We start from the raw sequence: 23363 nt of genomic DNA, 5'->3' as shown, positions 1-23363 counted from the left end.
TTAAAATCTATTAGAATCTTCTAAATTATCCGAAAATGAAAAGCGAGGGTATCTATACAATAATTTAATTTGAACATCAATTAAAATCCAGGCAGTCTAGATTTACCGTCTTCTAAAATAAAGCCAAAACTAACTATTATAGAAAACCCTGCGAATCTGTGTTTGGTTACTCAAAAATTATCCGAATCAACAGCATCAGTTTCAAGAGAACTGACATCAGCGTCAACATCACTTGCAATTTGCACGGGATTTAAAATTCTCGGTGTCGTAGTTTGATGATTGGACGGGTTCTGTCCGTTAGTTTCTGTAAAGTGTAATTTCATCATCATCTTTCTTAGTCCATTTAACCAACTACTGTCCATTTAACACTCTAAAGAGTTCTTTAGAGCCGTGATTGGGAGTTTCTGACAGAATTCTAGGCGAAAGATTTAAAGAAGATTCCAAAGTATTCATACTGAATACCTTGGAATCTGCTAGCCCGATTTTATTATACGCTAATAATGAAACAAACGAGACGTGACGAGAATCAAGCACATTCTTACTGACTCAATTTTGAGAAAAATGGTATATTTTCCATTCTTTAAGCACGGACGAACAAGGATTAATACTTACGAGTATCTACGATGCTTACAAATTCCCATAAGTCGTAGTGACAAATTCCTTTCATTATGTCAGCAAAATTTACTCGTTCAATAACTTTTTTTTATATACTTAATGATTGATGGACCAAACGGATAGCCCTTCTGAATGCTCATAAACAGAGCCACACTTCGCAGGGCATGCAAGGAACACATCATGTAGAGTCTTGCCACTAGAGGCGTGCACTTCATACATGTACGAAAGCACTGCATACCCTAAAAATTTATATAAAACCCGTATAGGAGAATTTTTGCCGCTTTATGCAATTTACTGCTGTATGCACACCCTCGTAGGAAACCAAGTGGCGTGCACTGGTGTCCACCAATCTGAGGCGTAGATATTAAGCCTCATGTGCCCGTAAATACACCGGCAACCACGTTCTTCAGACCGGAACACAGCATTGCAACAATGCTGCGTTCCGGTCTGCTAGCGGCAGAAAAAAAATAAAAATTCTAAGTTATATTTTGTAAATACCTAATAACGACAAACGCCTTAATTATGTCGTTTTAATATGTGAACTCATATTAAACTAGAAGGCTTCTTTTAAGTCTACGTAGTCTTATTCATATTTTACATCGAGCTTCATAAATATGCACATTTCATTTTCAGATTGCACCAGACAATATACAGCAAATAACCTCATGCAGTTCCTATAGATACGATATACCACACTCTTACCTCCATTGTATGACACTCTCGATGCATCCGGCCGACTGGGTGCACCAATCATTGGCTCACGTACATGTTCCATTTGTGCCGTAAAAGCAGCTGGGTCTATTAAAATTGCCTGAAATTAATAGTTTATTTAATACTAGCTTTTTTTCGAAAGACATGTGGCATTCGATTAAGGTGTAATTCTACGCACTTTATGTATTTAGGATAGCTAAGCCTTAAATGACGGGTTGGCTGATGTCCGCTGAGGAGTTGTGTCCTCTATCTCCAATAACATTCATCAGGTCTACACGAAATTCAAATCCAAAGTACAAAAGTAATTATTTAAATCGGTTATCATTTGACGGCGTTATGGTGTAAAATCGTCAAACACCTTCTACCCCTCTCTCAAAAGAACTGAGCTTAATTTCGGGATAAAAAGCATCCTTTATTAATTCTAATACATTCAGAAATATGTGTACAAAGTTTGAAATTGTTTAGTATTAATATTAATATAAATAACTTTTTATATTGAATTTTTTTTAGTAGTTATTATGCCATTAATCGACCACTGACACAATTTTTGGAAAAGCAGACTTAGAGATCAAACTGGGGCTCCCAGAAAGTAATTCCGAAATCCTAGCCACTAAAGCTATCAACTTTCTCAAATACAAAATGATACTATTATATGGAAATAAACGAAAAACGCTAAATATAAAAAAAAATGTTAGGCGATAATATCATGCGCTTTTCAGTTGATCCTTCGATGTGCATACGCAAAAATGAGTTAGCAAATTGTTTACCACGCTATCTGGTCCAGAAGAGGTTTCGCTTGAGCTAAGCGAAGTTCCACGACCAGAGCTATCTTGCGAATGATCACTGTGCATGCCCCTCCCATCGCCAGCACCAGCAGTTACGCCAATTCCTGGCTCCATAGCGTTACCATTCATATCGAAACCTGGTTCTACTATGGCCATTGGCAGCGGAAGATTTAGCTCCTCCGCATCAGATTCTTCGGCCTAAAATTAAGGATTATTTCTGATATTTGTATTTATTTGATTTGGGTAGCTTCTACGAAAATATACCTGCAAAGTACTGGTTGCAAATTTGTTGATTTGCAAACAGTACTTTTTTTACTTTCAAACCAATTGAACGAAACGCTTTGAAAAACGGTACCCACAAAAGTATAAAATTCTATAGATGGAACAAAACCCGAAAGACCCAGAAAACCTTTAAAAATATATTAAAAAGTTTCCTATAGAATTTCATCCCCAATTTCACCCCCCATAGAAAGCTGTACAATTTCTTTGTTTGAACACGTATTTCTTTGTTTTTACCCTAAAGCCTAAATACAAAGTTTCAAGGATAGTAGTATATCTAACTTGAAAAATGACGGACCTTCATTCTAACTTTCATGAACCTACGATTTAGGTTACCTATTCAAGGAGCGGATAAACGAATTCGTTAGGTGCGTGACAATATGTTAGGTAATAACTTATAAGATGATGGCAGTAATCATTTAAAATCCGGTGACACATGCTCGTTTGCTCGCTACCATATAATTCATTTATTTAATATCGACAATTATAGATAATTGATAATTAACTGATAATTGATAAGTACAACAAACAATAATTTACCGATGCCTGTTGGCTGATCATATTGAATAACCAATTGGGGACATAGGCGTCATCATCAACATAACATGATTCATATGTGTCAGAAGATCGACCGGACACAAATATTTCTTCGGATGTCTAAAAAATTAAAATGAGTTAATTTTTTTTTGTTTTCTTTTTAGTTTTCCTAATCCTAAGGTTGCCTCGCAGATTTAATAAGGCCGCCTATTGCATCCTACTTCTTGTATGATTTATTTTTCTTAGGAGTACTAATAAAGAGTATACATACATATAAAAATAAAATTACGACCTATAGTAACAATTAACTACCTATGAATTAAACTGATTAGTGGTAAGCATATAAAACTACGGATAAAGATGGCCTGGGCAAGTATTGGTCTTTTCTGTAAACATAAATCTCGGTAAGAACCAGCACGAAGTTATGAAATCGATGTTGTCCAGCACCTCGGGGCACATTTTAGCCTTGCCAAAATCGTTGAAAAAATTAATAATAATCGTTGAAGCCCGGCTATGTTTTTTGTCACAAAATTTATGGCCCAAGCTGATGGCTCTCCTGGTGGCAAGAGGAAACCGTCGCCTATAAACACGTCGCAGGGCATGCTAGAAACACACCCTGCTGATCTATCTCTGAGGCTTAAAACCTAAGGCGTAGGCGTGCCTCATGGCCGTACTTCCTAAAAAGCTCTACTATACTAAGCATTGGAATAGTCTGGCTCTAAATCCCTCTCTTTCGTGAGAGACCAGTGCCCAGCAATGGGACGATAACAGGCAAACATTAGTATTACTATCATTTGTCTACTTTGAATAAATAAAGTTATCTGCCTGTTTTTTCTAAATTCTGACTGATAGACCGAAGGCGGGAAATTTTCATGCTTCAATTATAACTTACAGCTTGTCTTGCTGATTCATACGCAAAACTTCCTGTTTCAGAATCAATGAAATTCACGAAATCAGGCTGATCACCTGTTACTGGTTCGTTAACATAAAAACCGCTGAATGCATGTATGGCTAAGAGTCCACCTACATTCTGAAAAGTTTAAAATAATAGTTCTCTGGAAATATTAATTATTATAATAATCATCATCATATCAACCCATGCACTTCCATTGCTGAACATAGACATATGAGTATTTTGTAGAGAGTTACAAATTCTACGGTCTTGTGCCGCTTGCTTCTAGCGCCTCCCTGTGAATCGTTTGTATCGTCGTTCGTTTATTATAATACTGTGCGAAAATACTAGGTCATTAAATAGGTACAAACTCAGAAATTTTATGGTCGGTCTAGGTTCGGTTTTTACATTTTCTTAATTATTAGGTACTAGGACCTTTGATAATGAGTACTAAGGTTGCCTGGAAGAGATCTCTAGTACTGTCCATTTTTTTTTTGTGGTGTACAAGTACACTATAAATAAATGATCTCATCTCAACTACAGCACTGCTGGACATAGGTCTTCCCTGAAGATATTCACAAAACAGTACTGTTTTGTGCCACTTGTATCCAACGACACCCGGCAATTCGTTTTATATCGTCTATCCACCTTATGTGGGTATCTACCAACAATTATTTTAAGTGCGATCGCCACTTTTTCCGGCTTGTTGGGATCCCAAAATTAATACTTACAGGTATGGTATTCAGCTCCTTACGTTCAAAAATATCTTGAATAGAGCTAATATTATTTAAAGCATCAACATGTGGTAATGTGCTTTCTAATTCATTGTCAGCTAAATAATACTCAGAAAACTTGGATGTTGACAAAGAGGCAAAAGATTCAAGCGATAGGGCGTCGGATTCTGTACCTGGTGATTTTAAATCTACGGTATTAAGTACTGTGTCATTCTCATTCATCGTGCTAGGACAATTAAGGTGCGAGTAATTTACACAGCCCTCTGACTCACTGGTAACTTGGTTTTTCATTACTGTATCAATAGTAGACAAAAAGTCGTTATTACTTATACTAACGTAATTGTCGTCTCTACTCAAAATTACAGTTTCCGAATCAGAATCATTATGCTCATAAGAATAGTCAGGAATATTTAATTTATTCTCAATTAAAGTTCTTATAGCAGATAATATACCACTTTCCGTGCTCTGAATAGATTGTTGACTAATCAAAAACTCATCGTCAGCTTCATTTGAGGTTTCAGATATATCAATAACAAAGCTGTTTTTTAAGGGTGATTCTATAACCTCTTCAAACTTATAAATTTTGTTATCAGGAACAAAAGAAGAAGAATTCTTATCTAATTTTGATGAGCTGGGTTTTTCGTATGCTTGTTTATCTCTAATACAAATATTTCCTAAATTTAGTGATTTGATTAATGGTTGTATTTCAGTTTTTGAAACAGCACAAGATGTTAATGGCAAGGAAGACGTCTCCGCAGTCACTTGGGCCATATAGATACTTTTTGTTCTTCCTAAAAATACAGTTTTAGCTGTTTCGTTATCTCTGTTAGGTGAAATTGCATTTTTAGATGATTGTGGAATATTTTCTTTATTGTCACACAGCACAGTCGATATAGTTGGCTTCTTATTATTCTTGCCTCGACGAGAAAATTTCTTATTGTTATTTTCAGCTTCTAAAACAGCAGAACTATTTTTCTCTGAAGATGTAGAATTCCTGCGGTTACAAGTAACTCTATTTCGTGTAGGTACCGCGCGAACAGTAGCTACACTATTGAGAGAAGAACAAGTGGAACTATGCTGCGATTGTGGGCTTTGACTACGATCAAAACTGTCATTTGTAATTATTCCTGTAGCAAGTTGTTTTTGTATGTTAGACTCATCTTCCGTTTGAATTTCATTTCGGAATATCATATAGTTAATATTACTCATTAATGTTTTTTGAGGAATTTTCGTCAAATCTTTCGCATTCAAGGGTGAAATTAATTTATCTTTCGAAACAATATTTCCAGCTTTAGTATTTACTTTATAATCACGTTTATTTTCATTTTTATTCTTTTTTAAAATTGAACATTGAATCTTCCTTTGTAAATACCAAGGTAAATAATTTTTTATGTTTTTATTTTTTTGATATGCCTCTTGCTTTGTTGTAGGAGTTTCTTTAGTACTCACACTCATCCATTTTTTTGTAGTGTTTATGGTTTTTATTTTCTTAGCTATATGCGAACTGAAATTTTTTCATATGCACAATAACAATAATATAATATCTTTATCTGATTAAAAAAACGTATAGATTTCATTTGTGTTAAGCCCTGTCTCTTGCGGTAGTTTAAACTGTGTTACAGGAGGCAGTGTTTTCCCTATATCTAAAATCTTGATAACATTTGACAAATGAACAGGCAAAATTATATAAAGGGAAAAAAGAAATTTACAAAAAGGATGATATAAATTTTTGAGGTGGTTGCGTGTGAACGTGTTTGTACGTGGGTATGTGTATGGTGCATATGTGTGTGTGTGTCTGTGTGTTTGTGTAGATAACATTTTCTATGCTTAATTTTAATTTGTAATTTTGTTTAATTTATATTAAATAATTTAACTATTACTATTTTCTCTGTGCCCTCACAATCGTTATGTATTAGCCAAGATTTAAAGTAAGTCTTAATTTCTCTATTGGTCATGTCTTTTAATGTACCTTGTATATTAATAAAACGACACACTATTTGAAATATATATAAAATATCAATCTGTAAATAAAGTAAAGTAAAGTAATAAAGTATAAAATATAAATAACTCTGTCTCACGCGTGTTTAGATCAGACGAACAAAATTATTTCTTAGTGAAGAATAATATGCAATTAATAATAATTCAGTAGACATCCTTTAATTGAGTATAATCATAACATTAATTTTTTTAATAGTAATAAAAAAGCCATATCGGTATACTTTTTCTTACCTTACAAGAGTTTTCGAAGCAATCTGAAAGATAGTTTTAATAAGCTTAATCGTAATTAATTTATTAAAAGATATAATCTATATCTATCTATACTTATAATAAAACTGTAACTGGAAGATTTCTGTGCATTTAATATTTTTTGAAAATTTTGACCGGGGGATGCTTTATAATCGATACCAAGTCCAAAACAGATTTTTATTTAATTTTGTCTGTCTGTATGTCTGTCTATCGCCTGTCTGTCCGGGCATCAAGTGAAATCTACTGAGCGGATTTAAATAAAATGTATAGCTGTAGCTATCAGCTACCACTATACATTTACCAAATTTTCGGGTCAACATATAGGCTACTTTTTATTCCGATAAACAATAAGCTTCTTCCGGGAAATGGGATGAAAATTTGTATCAATTTTTTTGATAAAAATATTTTTTTTTTTATTTTTTTTATTTATACCTTTTTCGCTGTATTATTTTCACTTGATTTCAAAGGATTTGTTGAATAAAGTTTATTATTTCGGGCTGGTTTATTTAAAGGCTGTGGTTTCTTGATAGTCAAAATAGAGCCTGTTAACGATTTATGTTTCTTCGAAAATTTCATTTCGTTAACATCAGCATGTTCTTTTGAATATAACATTTTCTTCTTTGGCAGTGATAGAGTTTTTTTCAAAAGAGAACTGCGTTTCTTTTCATGTAAATGTTGTTTTCTTTGCCACTCACCCAGATATACTACATCTTCAGAAACTTGTTTATGTTTAAAACTATGTACATAAATGCCCCCGCATACCAAATTTTTTCTATCATTACTTGCTTGTGAAAGTTTAACTGTAACATTTTTCTCATTACATATAGATTGAATTTGAGAATCACTAGTGTTTTTGGATCTGCTCGGTGATTTAGCAGAGCTCTCTAAACTTTCACACAACTCCGAACCTGAATCTTCAATTTTAAGATTGCTAGATGCGGGTCTAAGAATTTTAGCTTCCGTTCGGGGTTCAAAATTAGAAAACTCAGACATTTTATTATTAAGTTCTTGTGGCATTTTCACTGTGGCATCTTGTATTGAATCTTTAATTTTTATTTTTATTTTTGTAGTTTCTCTTCCTTTTGTTATAGTACTATCACATATTTCTGTACATGTACCATAATTGTAAGTATTCTTATTTGTTTTTTCATCATAATCAATGGATTCTTTAATTTTTATTCCCCTTGTAAATAACTTAGGCATGTTGGTATGTGAATTTGTTTGCGAGTACATGGGGGAAGCAATATTCAACTGTCTGTCTGGACCACACTGAACGTCTGTACTTAGGTGACGGATTCCTTTTGACGTACAAGGTTCATCTAAATCTAAAAAATAGATTTTAGTTAAGGCTAAGTATTTAAGGCCGAGTGGCGCAGTGGGCAGCGACCCTGCTTTCTTAGTCCAAGGTCGTGGGTTCAATTCCCACAGCTGGACAATGTTTGTGTGATGAACATGAATGTTTTTCAGTTTTCTGGGTGTTTATCTGTATATTATAAGTATTTATGTGTATTATATTCATAAAAAAATATTCATCAGCTATCTCAGTAAATGTAATTGTTAAAATTATATACAAATTATGTATAGTAAGGTTTTTCTTACCATATATAAATATTGGCTGAGATTGGTCATTTTCATTATCTTGAGATAAGTTTATGACAGATGCTAATAATACTTCATTTTCTAAAATGTTTAAATCTATTTCAGGAGATATTCCGATATGTCGTCGCATAGGTATAGTTTCCTCGCCTTCTTCTGTTACTATTCCAATAAACATACATTCTTCAGTAGCTGCGATATCGTTATTTAGTTTACTTGTATTGCTATTAGAATTAGTTGAAGTGATTTTTTCCAAGTTTTTATTTGATTGCGAATTACAGAGTTCGATCAAGCTGGCAGGAATCTGAAAACAAAATGTTATCGTCTGAACTTAATTAATTTTTTATTTGTTACAAATAAGGTTTGTCTTTTTACCGGTCTTGATGTAGTAGATTGTAACATGTGATGTTCCTTCGGCATTTTACGTTCTTTTAATTGGTATTTGCTATATTCAATAGAATCATATTTCAGAAGGTTGAGATAGCTCGGTCTCCTGCTAGAAACTTTTTTAATCATCTTCGTTCTACTAGTTTTATATATGTTACTTTTAAAGGAACCCATGCTTCGTTTTTTGAGGAATCGTTTTTGCACCCCAACTGCTTCAGAACCCATTCTTTTATATTTCTTATGTAATAAAATTTCATTATTGTCTTCTAATTTAATTTGTTTTTTTCCAGAACCGTTAGATGAGCTACAGCTGCTTTCCCCAGAACTAATTACGACAGCTTTACTTCTACAATTATGATATGGGACTAGCTCCAGGTTACAATTGCCAATGCAGCCTGTTCTTTCTAACTCTGTTGTATAACCTTCATTTACTTCTTTTAACTTCTTTCTTTCTTCTTGCAAATTATTGTCACACTCTAAAAATCAATTTTTAATAATAAATTCCAGTATATGTACTGATAAAACCCAAAAAGAAAACTTGTTATCTATAACTAAAATAAGCTTTGTCCAGACTAACTGACAGACAACCGCCCAAAAGACTGCACGTAGCCAAGTAGTGATCAGAATATAGTTTGCGACTAAGGGAATATATTACAATGCGACTATGGGAATATATTATTATTTTTAAATTTGTGCTTTACTATACGATCATTGTATAAAAAATGTTATAAAGGAGAACGGGCAGCTGCGTCCTCTGATCAACTAGAACCATCTGCTGCGATCACTAACCTATTTACTCAGCGTGGTGATAATAGACAAAACCTCCCGTTGGGAGATGCCTTTAAACTAGCAGTGGACAGTCATACGTTAACGATGAGGTGCATCTGCTAAGAAAGTTATTTTTACCCCTGTGGGGTTTAAACTGTTGCTTTTCAAGATTAATCCGCGAAACTAGGTTTGAATTTGACGTCTTTACTTTTGTCAAAGATATTGATTTATCAAAAATATAGAGAATATTTTAGTTACCTGCAATATTAATATGCCATTGTAATACCAAAAGTACGTACCTTTAAATTCATTACTGGTAATGCTAATATTATAGTCATAAAATTCAGAATCATATATTTGTGAGTCGCCATTTAAATCCAGATCTAGAAATAAAATTAGTTAGTAAGTGTTATTTCGGGCTCTTTACTTACTTTACTTAGTAAAGCGGTATAAGTTTAATGCCGGTAAATTATAAGAATTGAATTCCATATAAATCCCACAGAGCAAAATAGACAGACACATTTTAAAATATAAGCACAAAACTACAAAACCATACCTGGCGTTAAGTCTAAGTTTTGATACTTTGACACAATTTGTTCGCTGAAAATAAAAAGTGGCTTAATTAAACGAACGACGAAATAAAACTCAGTCCGTTAAAAAAAGTATAAAAATATTCACAAAGATTATTACTTACCATAAAGGATCTACCTTTATTTCGTCGAGACCAGAACTATCTATATCTGAAACATTGCTGTCTTAAATGAAAAAGTTTCTGGCATAGAATAATAGGAAAACAATTCAATTGTGGGTACAGTTATAGAAAGCTCATGTAGTTTACCTACACAAACTGTATGTTCGGGCGAGCGACTCGCTAGCTCAAACATACAGTACTACTGTACATACGGTACAGTACCTTTTCGTTACACAGGCGTAGCCTCTCACAGGAAAAGACCGCTTAGAGCATAGACCGATCAAGTGGCCCCAATGCGGTTGGTGGGCTTTAGCGACACGCACATGTGATAATAACAGGGACCGACGGCTTTATGTGCTTGCCGAGGCACGGGGGATTGTAGTTGACACCGCCAATTTAATAACTCCGGTATGGGATGGTACTGAAAATTCTTGATACAAAATTTACAATGCTCAGTGGCGTCTATACAGGGAATGCACTAAGCGTGCTGATGATATAGAATAGAAAAAATCTCCAGTGCGAGTTGTAAAAAACTTAAGGGTAGGTATTGTACGAGTTAAAAAAGCCTACCCATAAGTTTTTATAAACCGTATAAGTAGTTTTTTCCATTTTTTTCGTCTTTTTTTATTTCATGCCCGATTAGTAGGTACGTAGCTACATAGGTACCTGTGCATACCCTGTCTTGCATAGTGTGGCTAGAAATCGTTTTTATTTTTAAATTGTTAATAATAGTTTTTTTTATTTAAATTCAAAATAAAGTTAATATTATGAAATTCTTACGGTATTCGATAGCTTTAAAAGGGAATCTTTGCAGTCTCCGTCTCTCAATAGCCCTTTCAGTGAGACTAAGCAGGTCATACAACTTGCACTGCATCCAACTCATGGGCGGTGGGTTTTGTCGTCCTTTACTCGTGCAAAGGGCTAGCTTCATCAGCCTACATACAACTCGGTCGAGCTCGATAGTGATATCTTTATCAACGGTAAGTATTGACCGAAGTTTGCGCACTTTTTGATCAATAGCCCGACGAAGACGGAAGCCTGCGGCATAATTAATTCCTAAACTTCCTCACGCTTCAAATTCTTAAGTATTTACTCCAACAACATAGGTGTCCAAAATTCCAGCTGTCTAATCAACATCATCAACCCATCACCAGCCTACTACATGACACGGGTCTCCTCTCAGAGTCCACTAAATGACACGGTTCTCCTCGTAGGCCATAGGTATAGTCCATAGATATAGCCCAGTGCAGATTGGTAGACTTTGGTAGATGAAGCAAAACGTATTCATGGTCCATCTCAATGAAACAAACACAGATTTCATCACAAGGAAAAAGTAATCTTTTTACTTCATTTAGATATAGAGTATCCAGTTGGAGTTTGCGCACTTTTTGATCAATTGGAGTATGAGGCAGGAAGAAGATGGCTAAATCTAATCAAACATTACCGGGAGTACGCATCACAGATTAAAGAGTTGCTTGAATTCTCCGTCTCTTCGTCCACGATGCTATGGTTTTGTAAGACCTAACGCTGCTAACCATGGTCTTAGTTTACTTATGCGAGTGTGTGAGAGCGCAGAAGGTGGCGCGGGAGCGGTGGAGAAGATGACGTGGACTCTTATCGAGCAGACGTCGGCACAGGCGGTGGAATATGACTAGTACGAGGACTTGAGAAGGACATTAGGTCGAAGGTTATGAGGAATCTGTCGCCCGTTGGATTCCAAATCTTCGTGTTTAAAAGCGCACCCCTAGTTCTCAATGCGATTTTAATAGTCGGTATGTAGGGCGGCTGATAGGTGGGGTTAAGAATTAGGAATAAGGCCTAGCCTGATAGTAGGTACTCAACATTAAAATTAAAAACTTATGAAAATAAAAATTGCAAACCATAGTAATCCGAAATGATCGTACTACCGTCTGAAAATGAAGTTGATCGTGCTTCCGTTGTGTCCCACTGCAAAAGTTTATAGTAATTTTACTATAGATACTTCACTGATAAATTAATTGAGTTATACCTAATATACAAAGTATTCTTATAGTCCGACAAGTCCAATTGGTGTCACGAGGTTGACAATTAATTATAGCGTTAATTAATGTATTTATTTATACCATCTTTTTGAGTGAATCCTCTAGTCTTTAGTACATAGAAAAGTATTTAGAGCTTGATTTATCTTAAGTAATAGGTCTTACGACTCATTGATATCTACACTTGCTACTTACAGTTCGAACGAACTTTCTTGGCCGGATAAAGTTGGCTCTTCGAGATGTTCGCTTATTTTATTTTTACTAGCTATGCTCGCGGCTACGCCCATATTCAACCGCGTGGTATGGTATATATCATAAATGGTCATTCCAGACACTATTGTTTGAAACCAGCTTCACATAAATAAATGAAGAGATTTCTTCAATTTTTTGCCCGTTCTTTAATGATTGCGTTGACTATTATTTTTGTTAGGTTGTAAAAAAGTTTAATGATTTAAGTTTTCCAAGGAGTTATTACCCATTAACTTGTGTAATCGCATTATTATAGTCGATTTTGTCGCATAATTTTTACTTAATGGTACCAAATTGTCTATGCTATTTTTACTTGGCAGCTGCTACATCGGTAATGATAATAATTAACAAAAGCTACGTTTCACAATATGGGTTGCTATTTTTTAAATACGTAAATGAAACATGAGTTTATGAATGTAAAAAAATATCATTTAATCAACAGGTTGCACACATCTACATGAGTTTAGTGTTAAAAAAAAATATCGCTTTACTTTACGAAACAGAACATAAATACAGAACAAACCTCTTTACTCCTCGAAAATTACCAACGAGACAGTCTTTGCTGCCGGCCATCGTAGATTTATTGCGTAGAAACCGGTAAGGGGTATGGCTACCATACAGCCTAACAGGTTAAACACTACCATCTTAGACTGCATCATCTCTTACCACCAGATGAGATCGCAGTAAATGGCAAACTTGTCATCACCATCATCAACCGATTGACGTCCACTGCTTGACGTCAATCGGTCCACTGCTGGCTCATGAAATTGAGCTAACGCTACTTGTGTCTTAAACATAAATTAAGCTTAACCTTAGTACAAATTATCACTTAACATGGAGGAAATGAACGTTACATTTGTTAACTATTATAAGGTATGACACTATGATAACTAATCTATTATTATTGTCATTGAATTCGGAATCGACAGTTGAAATATATAACAAACCCATTTTTTTCTATTAAATAAGTAATTTATTAATATGATGACTAAAAGATCTATAACAATGAAGATTTATACTGATGCGTATTTTTATTTGGTCATTTCGTCATTAAAATTCATTTCGTTTTCACACCGATTTGATATTATGTGGTTGTTTTGTTGCGGCAATACTAAGTGAAGTGGACGGCCGATTGGCGCAGTGGACAGCGACCCTACTCTCTGAGTCCAAGGCCGTGGATTCGATCTCCACAGCTGGATGTTTTTGTGATGAAAATTAATATTTTTCAGTGTTTATCTGTATATTATAAATATTTATGTATATTATTCATAAAAATATTATCCCATAACAAACTGCGCTAGATGGCGATGTGTGTATTGTCGTAGTATATCTATTTTAAACGATATCCATCAATGAAATACGACACTATCTGTACATTTTCAACTCCATGGGCCTGAGATGCCAAGGTTATCAACCTAAGTTTGACAAAGCGTAGTAGAAAACCCTCCACATGCTGCTATTTAATGATAACTAAACAATTTCAAATATATTGTTTACGTCAGATATGGTGTCATCTTGCCAGTCGTCATCCTTCGAGATGTCCGAATTGTTTTCCACTATTAGACGCGAATGGATCACAAGATCATTTACGACATCGTAGCCATTCCATTCAAGAAGCTCTCTGAAAGAGAGTACGGATGTTATACTGGTTATCTCAAAACACTAATATTTTAAACTAGATATTGGACAGGACTTAAAAAATATTCATTGTAAAGTCAACATCTCCTAAGGATGCTCCGCAGGGCGATTACGTATACGTAGAGGGTACATTGCCGAAGATCTGTTTGGTGTGGAGTATGAGGATTGAAGAAATTTTAAATTACACCATACAGATTCTCCTGTTATTCGCAGAGTATAGCAAACTAAGCTTAATTTTCATATTATAAACTAGAAAAGAGTATATCTGTTTTCCCGTTTGCTGCCATATAGAATAACTTAGATTTAGAACTCTCTTTGTAAATATTCCTTCATCTTCATCATTTTTCTGGCTGGAGGCTTCGTGCATGGCTAGTTAACCTTACCCACAAAGGCGTGCCGCTAGGCGATTTAGCATGTCGGTACATTACATACGTAGAAACCGATTAGAGGATATACCTCTAATCGGTTTCTACGTACGTTTAATATAACTGCCATTCCACAAGCAGATTATCCCGCTACCATACTAGAGTGCATCATCACTAACCACCAGGTTGTCTGAAAGTTAACTAGGTCTTGTACGGAATCAGAAGAGCGCCATCTATTAACAAAACTTGGTAACAGTATTGCCACTAGATGTCGCTTTTTCGATTCCATATTGTAACTACCTTAAGGCGATCGAATAAGTTAACGTTCTCACACTAGGCCCTCAGGCGATATTGCCGTCAAAGGCTAACTTGTAGTATATAAAAATAAATAGAAAACTTACTTCACTTTGTCTACATCCGTAGTAATATGTTTGACCGCTCCCATCAACTGGTCAATGGGTATTTCTATTTTATGCATTTCCGATGCGATGTGTTCGTAATCTGTGTCTATGAGTCTACTCACTTCTTTTGTTATTAGGTCTAAAATTCGAGTTTCGTCGGTCTTAACCTGCAAGTTAATTGTATAAATTAGGCAACAAATATATGGAGACACACACACACATTTGAATTATATACCACAGACAAAAAAAAATACTGTTATTTTTAAGAATACTTCTTTTTAGTGCTTTGAATTTGAACTGGGTTCGGTTTTTTTTTATTCGCTAAACATTCTCTAGCTAAGTGATAATTGTACAGAATAAAGTAAATATAGAAACTAAACACCTCGCCGTATGAAGGCGAAAAAGCTGCATAACGAATAGCTGATAATGTTGTGTTACAGCGTGGAACCTTGAAATCGCTTACCTCAAATGGATAGCTATATTCTCTCACAACCCCGTAATATTGGTTCCAGTAAGGAGCATTCACACCCCAGTTAATATTACACCATGTTCCCTCAAAATCTGGAGCTATGTGCTCTTTGTTAAAGTTGAGCATTTTTGTTAAATGCCGGATTTCGTTAACCACCTCGCGCGTGTGCGCAAACGCTTCCATTTTGTTTTTTTCCATTAAACCTTGAGTTGTTTTAGAAAACTTCTTCACTTGAAATGTTGAACAATTTAACCTGTAATTAATGGTACATATCTATTTAGATTATTTCATATTTTTACAAATACGTCCAAAATGATAACTAGAATTCAATTACGGATTATGGAGTTGCATAGTAATTCATGGAATTTATCAATAATTAAGTATTACGAATAATTAATTATAGACAATGATATGAAATAAATTAATAGTATAATCTTAATAGTATATCTCTAAGTATCATCGATTATTAGATACAACTAATATGTTATTATTAATGTTACTAACTAGCTAAAGCTTATTTCGAAATATTATTATAAATAACTACATACATTTTCTCACATTCTTTAATACTATTGTAATGCTTTCTACTTGTAACTTGTATGTATTATTTCAATATTAAACATATAAAAGACTTAAAAACGCGTAAATATAACTACGTCGACCGGTGGATAGGATAACAGAATTTAACTAATAAAATCGATGTGCAAGTTGGGCTTGCACACGAAGGGTTCCACTACCAATAGCAAACAGTATTAACATTGTAAGGATCAAAAAGAGCAAAAATCACCAAAAAATTCGTTTCCTGCAAAAGGGCCTTAATTTTTTCTAGTTTTAATTTTTAATAAATGATGATGTAGCGGCAATAGAAATACACATTCCTTTAAAAATTTCAACGGTTCATGAGATACAAATGACAGACAGAGAGACGGACAGACAGACGGACGGATTGGCTGCGAAGGCTTTGTAATAGGGTCCCGTTGGCACCCATTCGGGTTTGGAACCCTAGAAAAACATAATTTTGGTATGAGATGCACTAATGACAGACAGATAACTTAAGGTTCAATTTAATCTGAACATATAATTATCCGAATTCTGTTGTACAAAATCAATTAAAATGAACTAAATTGACTAGGTCTACAAGTAGTGAGGTCTATTTTTCAATGGTCGAATGGAAGAGTTTAAAAATAACAGTATTTATAGTCAATTAAGTTTACTTTAGAGAACAGAATTGGCTCCAATATTTCAATTAAAACCTATCGAATTGTAATGTGTGCAACGTAGTAGGTACCTACTGCAAATATTTTGTGAATTAATAACATTACTTATATACGTATAATTTCTGAATCAATAAACCTGCTTGTCACATCTTCAAACTCATAAACTCTAAAGTACTTCTCCGGACGCGGCACCACAATTTTAAAATACACTTCTTCATCGAACATAAGAAAGCTCTTGCCAATCTCCGAATCTAAGTTACACTGCAATATCTTGTCCTGGTATTCCATGGACTCCAGGGACAACGGGGCAGACGCTATGACAATTGTCATGCAGGAAGACTCGTCGTACAGTTCGGGATAAGATTCGACACTATTCAAAAATTCAAAATTCTTGTTTCCTTTATGAGAAAAGCTAATTCTGTCTCTGACACCGGTTCAGTGGCGGATTCTACTGAGAAGATACTATACAATTGATTAATTTCTTAAGTTTTTCAAATTTCAAGGTTGCTTGGAACCTTGCCGCTCTCATCTTCCGCAAGATAAAAAGAATTGTAATATATTGATGTTGGAAAAAGCAATTGCTGAGGCTTCTTCTCGATAGAATCTGACACCGGGACCGCTAGTAGGTTCACTACAAATAGGTAGAGTTGACGTTTCGAAAGTGCCAAAGTAGCCATATTTCAAATTAAAAAAAAATTAATTAAGCTTCCGAGATAAGGCTTTGCAATTATCTATCTTGTGAGAAAGCTGAACTACCTGTTTCTAAGAATCTAAGAAATTCATCAATTGTATGATGATTCTCTCAATAAGAAGGTTGGACACCGGAATGAGGGGTAATACGTTGATCAAGTTATTATGGTCAGTTAGATCAAGCTTCAGGCTAGGCATATGAAGCGACACAAGTGAAGAAGAAAAGCTGGTCATAGCCATAACCACTCAGTATTTAAATTTAATTATTTGATTTTTAGATATAAAAGTTAATAACCACTTTATATGGTTAATTAATTCAACCAGGAAGTATTTTTGTAATTCTGGATTTAAAGGTCAATGTACATGGCTGCACACAATAATCAAAAAGTTTCCAAATATAAGAGTATCTACAAGCTTACCTTTGTGGTGCACATAGCATATTATTTTCCACTATTGAATATGAACTTTCCCAACTGCTAAGTATATGACTTAAATCATTTTGACTCGATCTTTCTACAGAAAAAATTATCCATTGAGAAATAAAGATTGTGTAATTTTTTTGCGTTACGTTGAGGGATAAATATCACACAAATTATATGCATATTCCTAGTAAACGTAATTTAAAATGAATATCGGTGACCTTTAACTACAAATACAAAATAATTTTAGTTGCACTTAAGTCAAAGTCAAAAACATCTTTATTCAAGTGGCCCATAGATGGCACTTTTGATGAATTCCTATATTACATGAGAAATGTGTACACGGTAGTGAGATTATGGCGATAACCATATTCGTAAACTTAAAACTATAGCTACGAGGGTTCCAAATGGGTCCTGGTCTAAGAAGAAGCCCACAACAAACTTAGCCAGGTCTTTTTTGTTATCACCATCTCACATTGTCATTTAAAATTATTTTAAAATTATTAGAAGGGCAAACTGGTTAAGCAATAATTCACACCCAAGCTTTTTTATCGATTACATAGCCCTTTATACAATAATAGTTTTCTATAAGCTTACTTTTAATACAAACTTTTAAATTTTTATGAGACAAGATGTCAATTGGTTTATAGTATGCAATTTCCTTTAAACGAATTATGAACTTTTTGTAACCTAGTATATTGCACTGCAAGTTTATTTTTTCTAATGTTCAAATTATTGCAGTCACATTTTTTCTTAGTTTTTAAAATGTTTTTATGAATATGAAATGAAATGTTTTTATGAAATGTTTTTATATTATACACATATTTGAAAATATATTTCATTATATTTTCAAATATGTGTTGACTATACACTGACATTATTTGTTTTACTTTTTCCGAAATCGTTATTCTTAATTCGTGAAGAATGTCAAATTTAAAAACTTACTTGCAACTAAAGCTAAGCTGTTAAGGTCCAAATCAGGCTGTTTAATGTAGTTTTTAGCTGTAAAAAGTGCAAGTTGACTGCAGCAGCCTAAATGCATTGTATCAGGTGGACCAGGACCAATTCCTCTACATGTGACTGTATATTCTGGGTATCTGGTAACTATATTGCTACACCTGTAACATAATGTACAAAATCATTTCTATATGCAATTATGTCTTCAGACTAAAATGAAAATTTTGAATAAAATGGACACTTTCTTTAAAGACTTAATTAAAAGCCTATTTAAGAAAGGAATTTACAGCTTTATAGCTTTTGGCTTTCTAGAAGAAACTAGCTATAATTCTTTTTTAATTACTTTGTAAACTTTATCAGAATTATTTTATTATTATTTTTAGAAATTTGTAATTGTAGTTTGGTATTCATTTAGTTTCTAAATTTTAAAATATATTTATCTGTATTTTTGCAATTTTAATTTTATTTAAGTTATACTATCGTAGTCTTTATTTGCTTCTTTTATCTCTATCTTAACAGTATTTTTTGTTTTAATTTTTGTCATATTGGGCCTGAATTAAAAGCATTTATTATTATTAAGTCATACACAGAAAACAGGAGTGTTCAATATCATAAAAAAATGGACCTTGAAACCTTGTCTGAAGAAATTATGCTAAAATTATAGCTAATTCTAATAATGCAGGTTTACAACATGAAATGTCTAGCTGTGCCCCACTGTATCACCCACGTTTCCTGTGGGTCACAGAATAATGTTATAAAGCCTACTACAAAAATCAGCTGACTGAATAAATAATGGTAAATGGTAACATTTACCATTATTTATTATTTATTTGTTGCCAATTTTATAAAAAAAAGAACTATAGAAATTAACATACAGGTGGAATTTAAATTCATCATCAATTCAAATTTGTTAATGGTAGATTGCTTATCATGGGGGTTCAGGTTATGCAATGTTATACATTACATAACTGGAATGTTATATGTTATATATTTATCTTGGGTAAATCATGTTGAACAATCTACCATTACTAACTTGATATTAAATTAAAAAGGGGAAGAGGATGGCCAATACTGGATCTTGTGGAACAAATAAAATAATACCAACAAGAGCTTTTATCTCTCAGGTTAATATAGAAGACAAATTGAAGATGTTGCAAATTACTACATAACAATAAAACCAACAAACTATATAACAATAAAACCATCCTTACCAATCATGAAAGTGTTCACGACTCCACTCAAACATGTGGTCCAATCTTCTTAAGCCATTTCTCTCCAAAGCTTTGAACAGGACATTAAAATCCCCGTTAGGTGTCGTAAAAATGGCTACCCAAGGTTTGATGAAACCAAACACTGTGTGGATGAGTCGCTCCAAATCATGTGGAAGCATATGCTCTATCATTTCTATGGCTACAACTGCATCACATCCAATTAATCTATAATCTGGATCTGCAGCATTGCCTTGAAATAGCTGAAATAATTAAAAATGAAATTCTGTTATTCTTCACCTGTGTGTGTTTCCTTTATTCTCCAATTAAGTTCATCAGTCACTTAGCATGCAAAAAGATGTATAGGAGAGAACCAACTTACGCTCTATTCAACGCTAAGTGTCAATGGGTGGGGGCGATTTGCACAGAGTGCTAATGAACACTGCAGTTCCAAGGTGTAATGAAGTTAAATAATAAAGTGCAGTGTTGGTAGACTCCAACAAGGTGGAAAGATGAAAACAAACAAGTCTCAGGGTTCCACTGGATAAAGGTGACTTCTTCTTCTTCTATGACTAGAATAAACATTAATTCAAGACTATGGAATAAAGAAATTTCTGCAAAAGGCAGCAGCAGCAGTATGGGAGGTAAACAGTAGATGTGACAATAACAGAATTAATTATTCTAAGAGCTATTAACTTAACTACAACTACCTGCCGTAATAATTACAACAAATATTTTTGTTCATGTTTCAAAGGTGTTGCAGGCAGGAGTAAAAAATTATAGACCCTCACAAGGGATATAATTAACGTGTCCACCTTCTTCAATTGCGTGCCAATGCTCTTTGAGTTGATAAAACTGTGGAAAAAGATAACTTTCTATCCTTTACCTGGGGAGAAAATTGTCTCATACTTTGTCATATACTTACAGTAACTTTCAATGGATTTTCTCTTCTTGCAATGTAATTATCACATCCTAGAAGATCAGAGGAACATTGCAGCGGTATTGTTTCTATGTCCACCCCTAAAATGTGTTTTATGCCTGGCACATCTTTGAGATACTTTATGAAACTCATATCATGGTATCCAAAATCAACGACCTGTAACAATAATAGCCTGTCTTGTATATGTAGTTGGATATAAACAGTTGACTTACAAGAAATGGTCATAAATTATTGACATCTGCATATTGTCTGCGAAAGATGCAGAAGTCATTTGTGGGATTGAGTATACACTTTAATAATATGATTCCTAAGGTAATTTTGGACCTACCATTGCATAAGTTTAAAGAATGTGTTAAAACACATTTATTACAGCGAGGTTATGATACAATTGATGAATTACTTAATGACAACTTAGTAAAATATATGTAAATGTGTTACACAGCTACTATGTTAAATTCTAGCCACAATTTCATTTATTTCCAGTAGACCTTATATATAACACTTTTAAATTGTTGAGTCTATCTATTTGCTATGACTCTCTCACCTGTTTGGAAGGCAGATTCATCTAAGTACAAGCTGGCAAACTCAGCAGTTGCTCTTTTCCAACATCAGCAATTTTACAATTGAAATTTTGTCTTGTTAGAGATGAAAGTAGATTGGTGTGTTTCCAAAGAAACAGATCAGTAAGAAATTCATCAATTGTTTCTTAACATAGCTGTATTATATAAATGAGTCCTAACATTACTCAAACTTATACTTAGGTATTGTGTTATAACAACAAATACTCAACCCCAAAAATTACTTCTGTACCTCACTGTTTTAATGCAAGTTTATCCCTCATTCTCTCATTAGTATTTGAATAAAAAAAAAATTATTGGCGTGCTAATTTCTATGCCCTATTGCTTCATATACATATTTAAAAAATTAAACTTTCTCAATAAACATTCTATGAAATGCAATATAAAATTTTATTATTTCTATGTTTGCCCCAAATCGTTACATACATACATTTTTTTAGGAAACTCTTATAACAAGCCAAGTTAGGAAATTAGCTTTGTCCACCCGTCCTTTTTTGAACAAGTTGAGCCATCTGTTTTGGCCATAAGATCTTATATCTTATGAAAAGTGGCCTGTGCCCAGAAAAGCAAAGCAAAACAAATCAGTTCCTTATTTCCACAGCCTGTTGCAGAGAGTCATTAATATGCTGAGGATGAAGACGATAATAAATGATCCAGAATCCTAAGCAATATAAGATACAAGTGGTAAATAAGTGTTTAGCAGTCACAGAGATTGGTTAATGATTTTCAATAGTAATTCGTTCAAACACGGTTGAGTACTCAGGACGGTCTTGAAAAATAATATTAAAGATAACCTTCTCCAGGTTCCCGGACCATCGTTCGTCCATAAGACAGTCGCTGACGGCTGCATACCGTTGCGCATATACCGGCGGATAAAACACAACTCCCTTTTCATCATCGTACTCTGCAAACACGTGATCGTCAGACTGTTCATCGTCCGAATCGTCATCACCTTTGAACTTCAAACTTAACTTTTGGTAGTACGGCCTCAGAAATCCTTCGATCACGGTGACCAAAGTTTCCCGAAAATATAACAAAGCCTGCAATGCAATAATCATTATTCTGATTGAAACAGGTGATTTGTGAAATTCTATTTTTCCCCCGGCGTTGTAAATAGTTGGTGCCGATAATTGTATGATGTTCACATGTTTTGTTTGACGATTGTTGTTTTGTTTTGGTAAATGTCACCGGCACACCGCTGGCGCCCTACAGATGCCTTAATGTCAAAACTCATATGTCTAATACCAAACGTCACTTATTTTTTTTTTAGGGAAAAAAGAGAGAGGTATGTCACTGTACAGACATGCCTAATAGTGTTTTATATTTCGATTTTTAGGCATAAAGCTGTCTTAAATGTTAAATAGTCATGTCAAATTTCATAATATGTCTTAAGCCATTCTTCAGTATAAATTAAAGTAAAACATTCTAAGCAGTGTAATTTATCCCAAACCGCGTAAGTAAATCAAAATGTCTTCAGTAAAATATGATCTCCTGGTCATGAGTTTGTTCAAACTCTACATTTAAACTTTTATCAATACGGTATTGGTGCTAATGTAGTACACAAACAGTGATACAAAAACAAAAGTACCTAAGCTATTAAAACTGTACCTATCGTAATATATTTAGTAGGTAGGTATAATAGAGGTCAGTGCTTAATGAGTTTACATGCACTAGATCAAACGTTCAAGTATAATTTAATGTTTGTATTATCTTTGGTTAAGGTTAAAGTAGATAAAAAATAATGTTTAGTATAAAGATTACACTTGGTTTTATCCTAATTTAGCAATACTATAGACTTATCAGTTATCATATATAGAAAGTTACATGGGGTGCAGGATTGGCTCGCATGGACGTGTGCTTGTAGGTCTTTGCTTATTAATTTGAGGGGGACCCGTGCACCCTGGAAATGGCCCATCCAGGTATAACATATATGGAACTAGGTACCACCACCGTATATGGAACTAGTGGTCAG

General features: G+C 34.0%; 1 protein-coding gene across 1 annotated transcript; it reads right to left on the bottom strand.

Moving 5' to 3' along the window:
- Window positions 1-119: 119 nt before the first annotated feature.
- Window positions 120-22588, bottom strand: LOC120623492. Its single transcript, XM_039889530.1, has 24 exons — window positions 22186-22588; window positions 20799-20969; window positions 19877-20136; window positions 18654-18826; window positions 17709-17802; window positions 16736-16969; window positions 15377-15635; window positions 14914-15080; window positions 14007-14130; window positions 12123-12189; window positions 11023-11298; window positions 10246-10291; window positions 10108-10151; window positions 9851-9934; window positions 8772-9259; window positions 8400-8700; window positions 7242-8125; window positions 6783-6805; window positions 4551-6057; window positions 3820-3957; window positions 2931-3047; window positions 2094-2309; window positions 1318-1426; window positions 120-304 (listed from the first exon to the last, which is right to left on the bottom strand). The coding sequence occupies exons 1-24, from the start codon at window positions 22447-22449 to the stop codon at window positions 171-173; spliced, it is 6180 nt and encodes a 2059-aa protein (XP_039745464.1). The 5' UTR covers window positions 22450-22588; the 3' UTR covers window positions 120-170.
- Window positions 22589-23363: the final 775 nt, after the last annotated feature.

The sequence above is a fragment of the Pararge aegeria genome, chromosome 4, assembly GCF_905163445.1.
Source record: "Pararge aegeria chromosome 4, ilParAegt1.1, whole genome shotgun sequence".
Lineage (NCBI taxonomy): Eukaryota > Metazoa > Arthropoda > Insecta > Lepidoptera > Nymphalidae > Pararge > Pararge aegeria.
Note: the sequence above shows the minus strand (reverse complement) of the source record. Positions and strands in the feature narration are given on the sequence as shown.

Coding starts and splice junctions, on each gene's coding strand:
- LOC120623492 (XM_039889530.1), bottom strand. CDS start 22,449: ATGATTATTGCATTGCAGGCTTTGTTATATTTTCGGGAAACTTTGGTC. Junction 20,970..22,185: donor GGTCCGGGAACCTGGAGAAG/GTTATCTTTAAT, acceptor TTATTGTTACAG/GTCGTTGATTTTGGATACCA. Junction 2,310..2,930: donor TGATCAGCCAACAGGCATCG/GTAAATTATTGT, acceptor CCTTAATTTTAG/GCCGAAGAATCTGATGCGGA.